Source organism: Pygocentrus nattereri, chromosome 25 (genome assembly GCF_015220715.1).
Source record: "Pygocentrus nattereri isolate fPygNat1 chromosome 25, fPygNat1.pri, whole genome shotgun sequence".
Classification (NCBI taxonomy): Eukaryota; Metazoa; Chordata; class Actinopteri; order Characiformes; family Serrasalmidae; genus Pygocentrus; species Pygocentrus nattereri.
In genome coordinates, this window is record NC_051235.1 from 17781996 (window position 1) to 17794506 (window position 12511).

The 12511-nt window shown below is 38.1% G+C and overlaps 2 protein-coding genes across 5 annotated transcripts in view; one reads left to right on the forward strand and one right to left on the reverse strand.

The window, feature by feature from the left end:
* Positions 1-1047, reverse strand: part of zgc:165481 (uncharacterized protein LOC100073327 homolog) — a 39170-nt gene extending 38123 nt beyond the window's left edge. Inside the window, exon 1 of the mRNA XM_017706199.2 lies at positions 749-1047. The gene's annotated coding sequence lies outside the window, so the exon portion shown is untranslated. The remainder of the gene's footprint in view (positions 1-748) is intronic.
* The window catches only part of cep89 (centrosomal protein 89), a 187553-nt gene that overhangs the window by 153631 nt on the left and 21411 nt on the right, over positions 1-12511 (forward strand). For all 4 annotated transcript variants that reach the window (XM_017706197.1, XM_037534255.1, XM_017706198.2 and 1 more), the window contains one exon: positions 968-1137. In XM_017706197.1, coding sequence (XP_017561686.1) covers positions 968-1137 — 170 coding nt within the window. The remainder of the gene's footprint in view (positions 1-967; positions 1138-12511) is intronic.

The following is a 12511-nucleotide window of genomic DNA, read 5'->3' on the forward strand; positions in this document are numbered from 1 at the left end:
TTCTTTCTTTTTCTTTCATCCTTTGCCATATCCTCATCTTAACCTTTGTCCTCTCTTCTCTCATTTCCTCTCTTCTCCTCTCCTCTTTTATTCTGCATGTTATTCTTCATCTCTCTTCTCCTCTTCTCTCTTTTCTTTCTTCTCCTCCCTTCTCTTGTTTCTCCCCATATCCCCCTCTTCTCTTTGATCTTTTTTCTCTCTTTTTTCTCCCTCCTGTCTTCTTCACTCATTTTATCTTCATGTCTCTCCCTTTTTTCTGTTTTCTTGTCTTATCCCTTTTCCCACTCCTTCTATTTAATCTTCTTTCCCCTTTAATAAGAGGCTTAAACTGATTTCATGATGTGAGATCCCAGGCTGGCATATATACATACACACACACACACATTTATAAGGTATTACATACTAACTTCTAAAGATTCATGGACCATGGGCTTTCACTCAATAATAGCTCTGTATTTTTTTTCATTGTTTTCTTTTTCTTCTGATACCTGTTGTCATTGTAGAAGTGCAAGTTTCCATTTATGACCTTGTAATATTGAGTTTCATGCATGTTATGAATAATAACAAAGAGCAAAAATAATGCCTAAAAATATTAATAAAAAGTAGTGTAAAGTCTAAAAATAGATACAATACAAATGATTATGCACAGTGTAACACGATCAAGTTACAGATATAGCAACATGCCACCATTAGTAATTATAATCTTTATCATGTGAACAGAAAACAGCTTAACGTCATGCGCTCCTACCTTCCTGGGGTTATGTGCTCGTCTGGCTCCCCCAAGGCTGTTTTGTTTTTTCTCTTTCGTCCCTCAGAGTGTGTTTTGGAAATACTCCACAGTGACGTTCACTTGGCTGTTGCGTATCCTTCTGCCTCTATCATCGCCCCTGCGCGTGTGTGCTTCTCTCCACGGCGCTCCACTGCTGGTCAGTGTCTGACTCTGTGTCTGTGCATGTGTGTGTCTCAGGTGTTCAAGCAGCAGGCGCGAGCGGGTGTGTGTGCGCTGGGCCGGCGCTTGCAGGAGCAGGAGCAGGACTTTGCAGGCAAAGCAGCGACTTTCCAGCGGGAGATCCAGCACCTGCAGGCTCAGCTCCGAGAACGGCAAGAACAACTCCACGGAGCGCTGCAGCAGAAGAGGTGACACGCGCACACACACTCTCCCTCACCCTCTCTCTCTCTCTCTCTCTCTCTCTCTTTCTCTTGCTCTCTCACTCTCTCCCTTAGTGTATCTCTCTCTCTCTCTCGCTCTCGCTCTCTCCGACTGATGCTGCAGAGACGATGAGAGCAGCAATTGCAGCAGCATAAACCAATGACAGACAAGCGGAGAAGAAAGAGAGACGGGGAGGAGTGGAGAGAGTGAGAGGAAAAGAAATAGAGAGGGAGGGGACAGACAGAAAAAAAGAAAGATTTTCTGTTTTGCCTTCTGTTTTCACCTAGTTTTCTTTCAGCTGACTCTCTCTGCACTCTTTTTGTGTGTGTGTGTGTGTGTGTGTTCCTCTATGCACCACCTGTGCTTCTTTTTTTGTTCCCTGTATAGTTTTTTGGGTTTGTGTTCCTTCCTGAACCACTTTCTTTGCCTATTTATTTTCACGCTTTCATTTTTCTGGCCTTTTTAAATCATTTTAAGCATGTGTTTTTTTTTATTAGATCACTCTGTTCCTTATGAATAAAACTGCTCATTAGGTATACATGTCTGTACACAGATCCCAGAGAGGACTTGTGTAAACAATGTTTTATATAGTCTCCACTACAAATGGGTAATATAGTCAAAACTTTATATCTCATTTTACAAACCTTAATTCCACAAAATTAGGACAGTTTGTCAATTAAACAGAAAGCAGTTTATCAGTGTATTATTTTAAATATTTTATATTTAAAATATTTGTAAATATATGCTTGTTCTGAAATTGATGCCTGCAATATGTTTTATTCAATTTTAGACTGTGAATGTTGTGAAATGTTTAAAAAAAACACAAGTAATGCAGTCATGCTTGGGTATAAAAGCAGCATCCATGAAAGCTCTAGTCATTTATGAGCTGAGGCTGTCTGCTTTGTGAAAAAATGTATTGACAAATGATATAACCATTTAAAAGGAGTGCTCATTAATGCACTCATCCATCCATCCATTTTCTAAGCCGCTTCTCCGTCAGGGTCGCGGGGGGTTGCTGGAGCCTATCCCAGCGGTCATCGGGCAGAATGCAGGATACACCCTGGACAGGTCGCCAGTCCATTGCAGGGCACTCGGTGCACTCAGTGCTCCTCAATTGCAAGGATTTCAGGTCTTTCACCCTCTTAGTGCATAACTTCATGGGAAATCTGGAGAAATCATATATATCATATTTATGCATAAAGGGCAAGGCTGAAAAACACAAATGGAATGCCTGTGACCTTCAATTTATCAGATGGCACTACATTAAAAACTGATATGCTTCTGTGAAGGAAGTCACCACACTGGCTCAGGAATACTTTGGCATTACTCTGTCATGGTTTGGGGTGTATTAGTGCCCATGGCATGAATAACTTGCACACTTGTGAAGGAATCCTTTAATGCAGAAAGATATATATACACATTTTGAAGCAACACCTTCTAGATGATGTCTTTTTCAGGGACATCATTGATTCAGCGTGGTTATGCCAAGTCACATTCTGCATGTGTTACCATAGCATGGCTGCGTAATTAGAGAGCTTTAAAAGTTCACTCTCCAATTGGCAGCTGGCAGCAGGAAGTAGCTGCCAATGGCAGTTAGTAGTCAGTGAGTAGTAGTTGCCAAGCCAGGGGATAGCTGCCATTCACACGGTCTCTTGCCCTGTAAGTTTGTATGTTGTTGACGTCACTAACAGAGGATCACAAGGGTTAGGGCACCATTTGAGACCTTGCTAAAGGCAGTCCAGAATCAGCCACGAGTTGTGATTTTCAGATGTGATTGTCAGCTGCCACTTGGATTAACAGCTACTACTGTCAGATTGGCATCTGCCGCTGATTAACTTGATGTTGCCTATTAACCTGTTAACTCTCATATAATTGATACCATTATGCAGTTGCTGTATTCTATGAATATCTGCTTGAAATATTTAACCATGCAACAGGAATTTGAAACTCCAACTGCTCTAACAGTACAAGTGTTAGGATGAGAATGACATGAGAGAATGTCTTACCAAAGCTGTTACATCCCGTTTTCAAACATTGAAGCAACACAAATTGAAAGCTCACATCACTATACTAATAATATATTACTATAAATTCCTCCCTTTGGAAAACAATTCCACTGTCTGAAAGAACAGATTCTAGATTTGCAAATACTTTCATAAAAGTGTCCTAGAAAAGTATGTCATACAAAATATGACTTCAGTTATAAGTGTGTTTCAAGGCAATAGATTTTCTATTCTGCATGGAAATTAGAATAGCAATTTTTTTTTTTGTGGCAGTGGACACTATGCTAGATTTGTGGCAGAAAGGAATCCATTGAAAAATGCTTGAGTTTCCTCTGATTTTTAACTCAAAAGTCTGATTCATTTTCTGACCTCTAAATACACAAAATGATAAGCTTGGTTTTGTATTCTGTTAACGCGTTTTCCTAGTTTGACCATCCAAACTGTCTGCAGGTATAACTTCAACAAGCTCAGTTGCTTGCACACTGTATGTTGCTATGTTAGAATCCTAGACTTTAGCCCTCTTCTTCAATTACAACTTTTAAATGAGCTTCAAAGCAACCTTCATCACCTTCAGCAGACCATGCTGGACAGAAACCATTGTCTGCATTTACAGTACTGTGCAAAAGTCATTATTTAATTTCTAGCCAAAATAGCCATGAAGTAAAAGTTATTTATTTTTAGGAGATCCTTTTAGGCAATGTTTCTTAGGAGTTGAGAGAGACAGTATTCTGTGTGCATAAGAAAGGGGCAAGTCAAAGCAAAATAAGTGAAAAAGCAGGAGTTTAAATAAATTAATGAAAGGTATAGAGAAAATCGACTTCCATGGATTTCCAACAACTGTGCAACCGTCACCATCAAATAAACCATATTAAAGTTTTCATCTTTGAGAAGTAGCAGAGAAAAGCTCCACTTTTGATTTAGATCTTAAAAAAATTCACAGGTCTTTCTGTCAATCCTTTCACTGTGAGATGTCAACTCAACACTGTGAGTCTGAAAAGATGTTTTCAGACCTCAACATGATTGTTATGCTTGGTATTGCTTGGATTATGAGAAGCACAAAATGCATCCAACTTCTAAGACTAAATGTTAAAGATATGGCAAAATATTTCTGCAGATTTCTTTGAAAAACTGAAAGCTAGTCACCCAGATAGGACAAGATCTGTAATAAAGGCAAAGGGTGGACACGCTAAATACAGAAACATGTGATATTATATTTAGTTGTTAAGATTTCTGTATAATTTTCTGTTAAAATGTTTTCTGCCTGAAAACAGTTAACTTGTACTGGTAGTACAAGTTAATGAAATAAATGAAGAGTGGTATCTGCCTATTGCACAATACTGAATAAATAATCTGCTATGGTGCAGTACAGTTGATGAAATATACACTCATCAGTTCAGTTGGCACATGCAGTCACTGTTGCTCTCACTGGACATCTGTGATGAAAATTGAAAACTTACATCACCCTAAGGAAGTTGAGATTTTCTAGTTCAGGTTTATATAAACTCTGTGTTCACATGAGAATAATTACTTAATTATTTCGAGTAATAAATATGTTCTGATGAAGCTTATGTTGTCTGCTCCATTTAACTATAACAAAATGTATTGTTTTTAAATGGGAGAAAAACTTTCTTTTGTAGACAAATGCAATTGATCACAGTTAACTACTCAAATGTAATGTGCTTAATTGCGATGCAACTGTTTTAACTGTTTGACAGTGCTATTAAATATACATACTTGTGTGCTCTATGTAGATACCTAGAGATTTTTTGCATGTGAGCTGTAGTTACTAGACTAATTGCAGCATATTGTTGGAATTAGGGCTGGAACAACTGTTTTTCTGGGTCACTGGGGTAAGATATGAACACACACATATACTCACTCACACAGGCTCGCTTTTCAGTGGTGAGAATGGGCCAGTATGTACCAGACACAGACAGACAGTCAGGGTGGGATAGGGATGCCAGTTGAGGACGTACACTCACATGCACTCTTCCTCTTCAGCTTTGTTCTGTTTGTCAGGACTATTTATTTTACACACTACACCATGCGCAGCTGCTCAGCTGGAGTGTGAACTGTGCTGTGAGCTGTAGCGAGACTAGTGATGTCCGAAGCAGGGGTTTCCAGACCTGTGCCAATTTATGATTCATCAGAGATAAAGCAACAGTCTTGAAGGTACTTTTGTCCTTCAAGGAAGAGCTTCACGCTGAGTACTACTGATAAAATTCAATACCCTAATTAGTTTCATGGAGCCAGACGTGATCTCATAATGACAGTGCATACCTGGGGACAACCTAAAACTTTTTGCTGCTGGATTCCGGCAAAATCTACTGCAAATTTATGGGACGTCCCCGTAAAATATACCCTCCAAATCTCTCTAGTGTACTTTCTTTCAAAGTCTGGCATATGATGAATAACACATACAAAACTACCATTAACTCACATTCCACTGAATCAGTGTTCCAGATGTGCAGTTTAGTTTATCAGAGATGTGCTTGATGCATAAAAGTAATTCAGTGAATCCACCTCAAATACTTAATGAGGTAGCCACATATAGCTGCTGGTAACCCATCATCAACTTTTATTACTTGTCCAATGATATATTCTTGAGCTAATGCTGTCTATTTTAATAAAATTATTTTTCCCTAGGAAGTGGTAATGTTTATATTTACCATGGTATGTGTTGTCCTCACCTGTAACACACATTTAACTATGAGAGTTTTTTTACTTAGTTTTTTTGTTGGTGTTTTTAGTCATTAATGCTGTACATTAAGTTACATCCAATAAAGACAAGCTTGTATTGATGAGCACACCTACTGTGAGCTCAGTTGGACTGGTTTAGTAATTTAAATTCACACTCAGTTTAGTCTACATTCTCACCCACATTTAGCCCATGATTGCCCTCAGATATTCTCAGTACGAGATCATGTCTGGTTCTGTGAGACTATAATCCCAATATTTTCCATTTGTACTGAGTTGCTAGGTGGCTACATTAACCTTGTAGACTTGGCCAGTTTATCAGATTCACCTACTATACTGTAGGGATGGGCAATTTAGTCATGTGTGATATTTGTATTTGTAAGACATTATTTGAAAAATAATCAAAACATAAGACTCCTAAGGCCACAGGCTACCATACATAGGATACATAAAAAAAGATAAAACATGCTCCACTCAGCATCTTACTATTACTGTCCTTTATTTAACTCTAGAGCAAATTCAAATCCATTGTAGGTGAAATTTACACTGAGAAAGTGTCTGTTTTGACCTCAGCTAGTGTTACTAGACTAGCTACATCATAATTAACTTCACCTGAAAGCAGTTAGTTAGCTAATAGAAAATGACATAAATTCTCTAAACAATGTTCTTATAAAGTTTTATTCAACCAAATCTACAAGTGTAGGGTGTAAAATGTGAGTTTTGTGGCACTTTTATACAAAGCTTTCTATATGGTTTTGCTTCGCTCTGTATCTTCTCAGTTAGAGTGCAGGAGCCTTTAGACGGCTACAGTAGCCTTTGTGTGTTTCCTTCATTGGACTAAAAAACATCCTGTATCTGTCTTAAGATCATTTTAACTAGTAGAAAGTGCATTCAGCAAGATGTTCTACCATTTAAGAAAAAAGCATTTTGTGCTTCCAGGAAACCTAGAGGAGAAACATAAGGCACAGGTTAGTGGAGCGCATGCTTTTTAAATGTAAAAGCATATCAGGCTAGAGAGAAGCCAAACTGCTTAAATTGCTACTAAGTGTACACAGTGTTTAAAAACTCAAACAAAGCTGCTACGCCTAATCCATTCAGACCAGCGCAAACATTGTACCATGTTGGAATGGTCCACTACCCAAATAGTAGTAGTTGAGCCTGATTGTTCTATTAGAAAGCAGAATTCCATAAAAAAGAAAAAACCTTACTTTTTAATTTATTTCTTAAATGACAGATGGCGCTGACCTCATGCTGCCTCTCACTGGTGCCTGGCGGTGTTCTAAACCTGTGTAGAGCTTTTAGCATAATGAGAAGGCCTCATCTTATACACAACCACACTGGTTCAATCCTGCTCACTGAAGCATCACTGAGACACGTTTCGAGAATAAAGACTCAAATCTGAGGTGGTAAATCTATGTCCCTGTTAGCAGCAGAGACTAATGTTAATTTAGTGAGAACGCTAAACCACCAGCAGTTGCAGCTTCCTGACACAGAGGAAAGTTTAGATGATAAAGACTCAAATCTAAGTGAGTAAAATTGAGAGCCATAAAGACAGTATCTTTCTGAAGTTACAGTGGGAGCTTATTTTTGTTTCTGCTGTTTCCTCTCATAGAGGGGGTATGGGTATGTTTTAGAAATAGTGCGGCAAGGGTGTGTTCACAATTTGCATAATCATGTAAATTCATAGATCTTCACATTCTGAATGTGTTTTGAGGTTTAGGGACGCTCCTACGCCCTTTATAGTAGTTTCTTTGTGTATAACATACATAAAAATAATTAAAATAATAATTAACCACTTATTATTCAACATGTTTTTTTTTTGTGTTTGAATTTATGATTAATTTACTACTAGGGGGACTGTATCTATCAGTACAGCTGGAAAAAATATTTAATATTGTTGTGTGACATCAATTCCAGTATACTGGTTTAGAGGATATCACCCCCACACTAGGAGAGATGGTGAATGTTGCTGTTGCAAGCTACAAATTAAAGAGCAGCTCTGCTGAGGATGCTATAACTTACTGAAAGTAGTGTTTGCATCATAAAGTTTTTATCCCTTTCTCTTTCTGTTTGTTGTGACACCTCCTCTAATGAAGTATCTTTCTGATGCCTTTTGAGAAATCAGTCATACAAATGATATGTACATGACAGATTCATACACATTATGAAAAGTAAAACATACATGACTCCATGCTTCTCCACCTGAACTGCTAACAGGACTAGGTACAAGTGGAAAACATTTCTTTCTCGTCATGCTTTATTGATGCTGATGTTTCATCTTTCCCAACCAAATGCACACCTTTGTTGATGTATGTGATTTCCTATTGTGATGGAAACAGCAATGAGGGCACTTGAGAACAGAATGCTATTTTAGAGAGGGAAAGGGAAAGTCAATATCTTTTGATAAATCTGCACACATAATGGCACGGCAGTTCATCACTGCATCTTGTTCTGTTCAGTTCAGTTTATTTTGTTTTGTTGATTTGTAGACTAGAAAAGACATGACTAAGATAAAACGAAAAAAAAATGGCAATACAATAGTAAACCCCCCCGAGGGTTTGTGCACAGACCCTCACTTACACTTATTTTAAAAATTAAGTTAGGGCACAAACAGTAAACAGAGTACAAGAGGGCGCTTAAATGGATAGCCGGCAGCAAGGAAGAGTGAAAGTGTTTGTGTATAATAAAAGTTTTTCCAATGTTGTTCATGTTATTTCATTATTATTATTATTATTGTTGTTGTTGTTGTTACTCCATGATAAGCAAATCAGGTAACAAAATCAGCAGTTACAAAAACTTTGTCCATACATTTGAATAGTTTAGCAGATGGTTTTATTTGTGGATTAGACAAACTACCCTTATTTATCCTTACATACTTAACAAATATATTTCTTCAGAGCAGTTTACTTTAGTAGATGAATGTAACGTTAGGAATCTTGCCTACTGACTTATACATTATAGTAGAGTTTCTGATTTCAGCCTGTATTGGGGAGCAGGCATGTTATGCTATCCAGGCATTTCTAACTCCACTGACAGAAACCTCGGTGTCAATTTGTGAATAAAGACAGAAATGCGATTTAAAAATCTTTTAGTCTAACAATAGGCTTAATACAGATTATTAAATCTTTTATTCTGATTATTTCTCCCACCCCAGTCCATACCATATTATCTGTAGTTCTCAGTAGAAGTTATTGTCAGACTGAAATCTCTGTTTACAGTCTATTTGGCTCAAAATTACATGATGGAGAGTGTCCTATTCCAAACAGTTCAGCAAAAAATATATGTTAAAATGTTTCACGTCAGAATGAATCTGTGGGAGAGGCATGCTGTGTTAGCCAGTATCCAGCTGCACGAGAACCGCTGGTGCCATGAGTTTGAGAGTGTGAGCAGACAGAATCAGTCAGTTTAGGCACCTTTTGCCTGCTAAGAGAGATGGCAGTTTTGTGCTAATGTTATTCTCTTCATGTATTTAATATTAGTTTGAAGTCTATTCAATCAGAAAGTATGTTCAAACGCATTCTGTTTTTAAACATTGGAAAATATTGTTTTCAGATCAAACAAATAATTTGCCCTTAGCAAAGCCTGCATGATTTATCACCTTGGTTGGAGAGAATGTAGTGACAGAAAACAAAAGCATGACAAAAGAGCTGGTATAAAACCCAGGCTAAGAAGCTCCATCGTAAGGCTTCTCTGCTGTATATCTTCTTAGCAAATGCACAGTAATTCTTTGGACAAAATGGAAAATTGTGTTAAGACATGGCTGAACAGCTATCAAGCTACTACTGGAATTTTCATAATGATCAGCATTGCTTACAAATAGAGGCATTATTGACACTGCTCTCCTAACTGAGGATTCACCATGCAAATACAGTAGCAAGAAAAAGTATGTGAACCACCTGTTTGGTCATAAAATGTGACTTACTCTTCATCTCACATCGTCACAAGTATAGACAGTCAGCATGTGTTAAAGCTAATTACACCAAAAGTTAGAATCTTTTTATGTCTTTATTATGCACACCACGTACAAATTGTGATGCTCTCCACACCACACTTCACTGCTGGTGGTTGTATGTTGGTATGCAGAAGAGCCCTTTTTATGCCATATGTAGTTCTCTGTGTGGTTTTCTCAAACAATTTAACCTTAGTTTCATCAGCCCACAAACACATTTTCCAAGTAGCACTTTGGTATATCAGATCTTTGGCAAACCTCAGGCATGTCTGTTCAGTGTTTTCCTTATGGTAGACCCATGAACAGTGATGTTAGCCACCTCTAGTTATTCTTTCTAAGCCTTTAGCTGTCACTCTAGTTTTTTTTTCCTTTTTTCCACATAAGCATTGTACCTTTTAAAGAATAGAATCCAGTTACAAAGAATATGGCAAAGGAAGCTTGATAACGCTAATATCCTAAACCGTGATGTTCAACTGGGAATTCTTCATTTCTATCTTTTTATAGACATGGATTTTAGCAATGGCAATGCTTTTTGTGCACAATTTGGAGATACTGGAGGAATATAGTGGCCAGTGTCCACTAAAGAGGATTTGTAAGCTCAGAGGTAAAAGCTTTTACAGCAGAGGTCAAATGCAGACTTGCAATATACTAACAACTATGTGAATTTTAGTATTAAAATCAGTTTTAGCACAATGTCATTACACCTAATAGAAGAAATTTGGCACTGGAGTTCATCTTTAACAATAGAGTACAATAAGGCTGCAGACTGAGCTACTAGTTCTTCACCTACAACCATGTAATGATTGATGACTAATAAACCCTTAACAGAGTATCAATAACACATCAACAGCACATCAGCGAAGCAGCTGAAGACAATCAGTCTTGGTGGTAAATATCTTGAAGATATACTATTGATAAATTATTTGCATTAAGCAGATGTAGTGTTGTAGATGTAGGGGTGCCTTCTTCCCATCTTCCAGTCATGGTTGCACACACCAGGACATGAGTCATGAACGTAACTGATTGTCTTAAACATTTAGCCTGCCATCAGGGCACATACAGTGGCAAGAAAAAGCATGTGAACCTTTTGGAATTTTATGGTTTTCTGCATTAATTTGTCATAAAATGTGATCTGATCCTCACCCAAGTCAAGTGTATTGACAAATATAATGTGCCTCAAATAATAACACAAAAAATCGTCTTGCAGGTCTTTATTGCACAAACTCATTCAACATTCAAAGTGGTAGTGGAAAAAGTAAGTGAACCCTTGGAATTAATAGCTAGTTGACCCCCCCTTTGGCAGCAATAACCTCAACCAGGCGCTTCCTGTAGCTGTGGATCAGACCTGCACATCGTTCAGGAGGAATTTCAGCCCATTCTTCCTGGCAGAACCACTTCAGCTCTGTCATGTTCCTCATGTGTACAGCTCTCTTCAAGTCAATCCATAGCATTTCTATAGGGTTGAGATCTGGGCTCTGTCTCCAAAAGGCAGATTTTGTTTTACATAAGCCATTGTGTTATGGACTTGCTCCAGTGTTTTGGGTCATTATCCTGTTGCATCACCCAACTTCTACAGAGTTTCAGCTGATGTACAGACACTCTCACATTATGCTATAGAATTTTTTGATACACTTGAATTCATCTTCCCTTCAATGATTGTAAGCCTGCCAGGCCCTGATGCAGCAAAGCAGGCCCAAATCATGATGTTCCCTCCACCATACTTTACGGTTGGGATGATATTTTCCTGGTGATATGCAGTGCCTTTTTTAAGCCAGATGTAGCACTGCATGTTCTTGGTTCAATCTTAGTTTCATCTGTCCACAAAATATTGTGCCAGTACCGTTGTGGACTGTCAGTGTGCTCTTTCACAAACTTCAGGCGTGTGTGTTCTTTTTAGTAAACTGGCTTTCTTAGTGGTGTCCTGCCATAGACACCACTGTTGTTCAACGTTTTTGCGGACTGTGGACTCATGAACACAGATGTTAGCCTGTACCAATGACCCCTTCAAATCTTTGGTTGTCACTCGGGGTTGTTTCTTTACCTCGTTGATGAGTCTCCGTTGTGCTCTTGGGGTCATTTTGACTGGGTGCCCACTTCTTGGCAGAGTAGCCACAGTCCCAAATTGTCTCCATTTGTAGATTGCTTTTCTTACTGTAGACTGGTGAAATTCTAAAGTCTTTGAAATCACTTTGTAACCCTTTCAAGCTTTATGCAAATCAACAATTTTTGATCGTAGCTCTTTTTGGCAAGGCATGACTCACATACGCATATCCTTCTTGTACAGAGCAAACTGGTTTTTATCAGTCAATGTAGCTCTAGTCCACACCTCCAAATTTATTTTCTTAACAAGACTCCAGGTATGCCAACACCTAACTCCAGTTAGCTTTTTAGAGACCATGAACTCAAGGGTTCACATGCTTTATCCACTAGCACTATGAGGTTTTTATGGTTGTTCTCAGTGAAGACATGAATGATTAGAATTTGTGTTATTATTTTAGGCACATTATATTTGTCAGTACGCTTCACTTGGATGAGGATCAGATTACATTTTGTTAAAAATTTATGCAGAAAACCATAAAATTCCAAAAAGTTCACATACTTTTTCTTGCCACTGTATATGCATGCTACAGTGCTCTTGCTTTATTTTTACATGTACCAGGTGGTCTAACACTTACATTGCTGATGAAAGATGATTTGTTTTGTTTAAGTTAG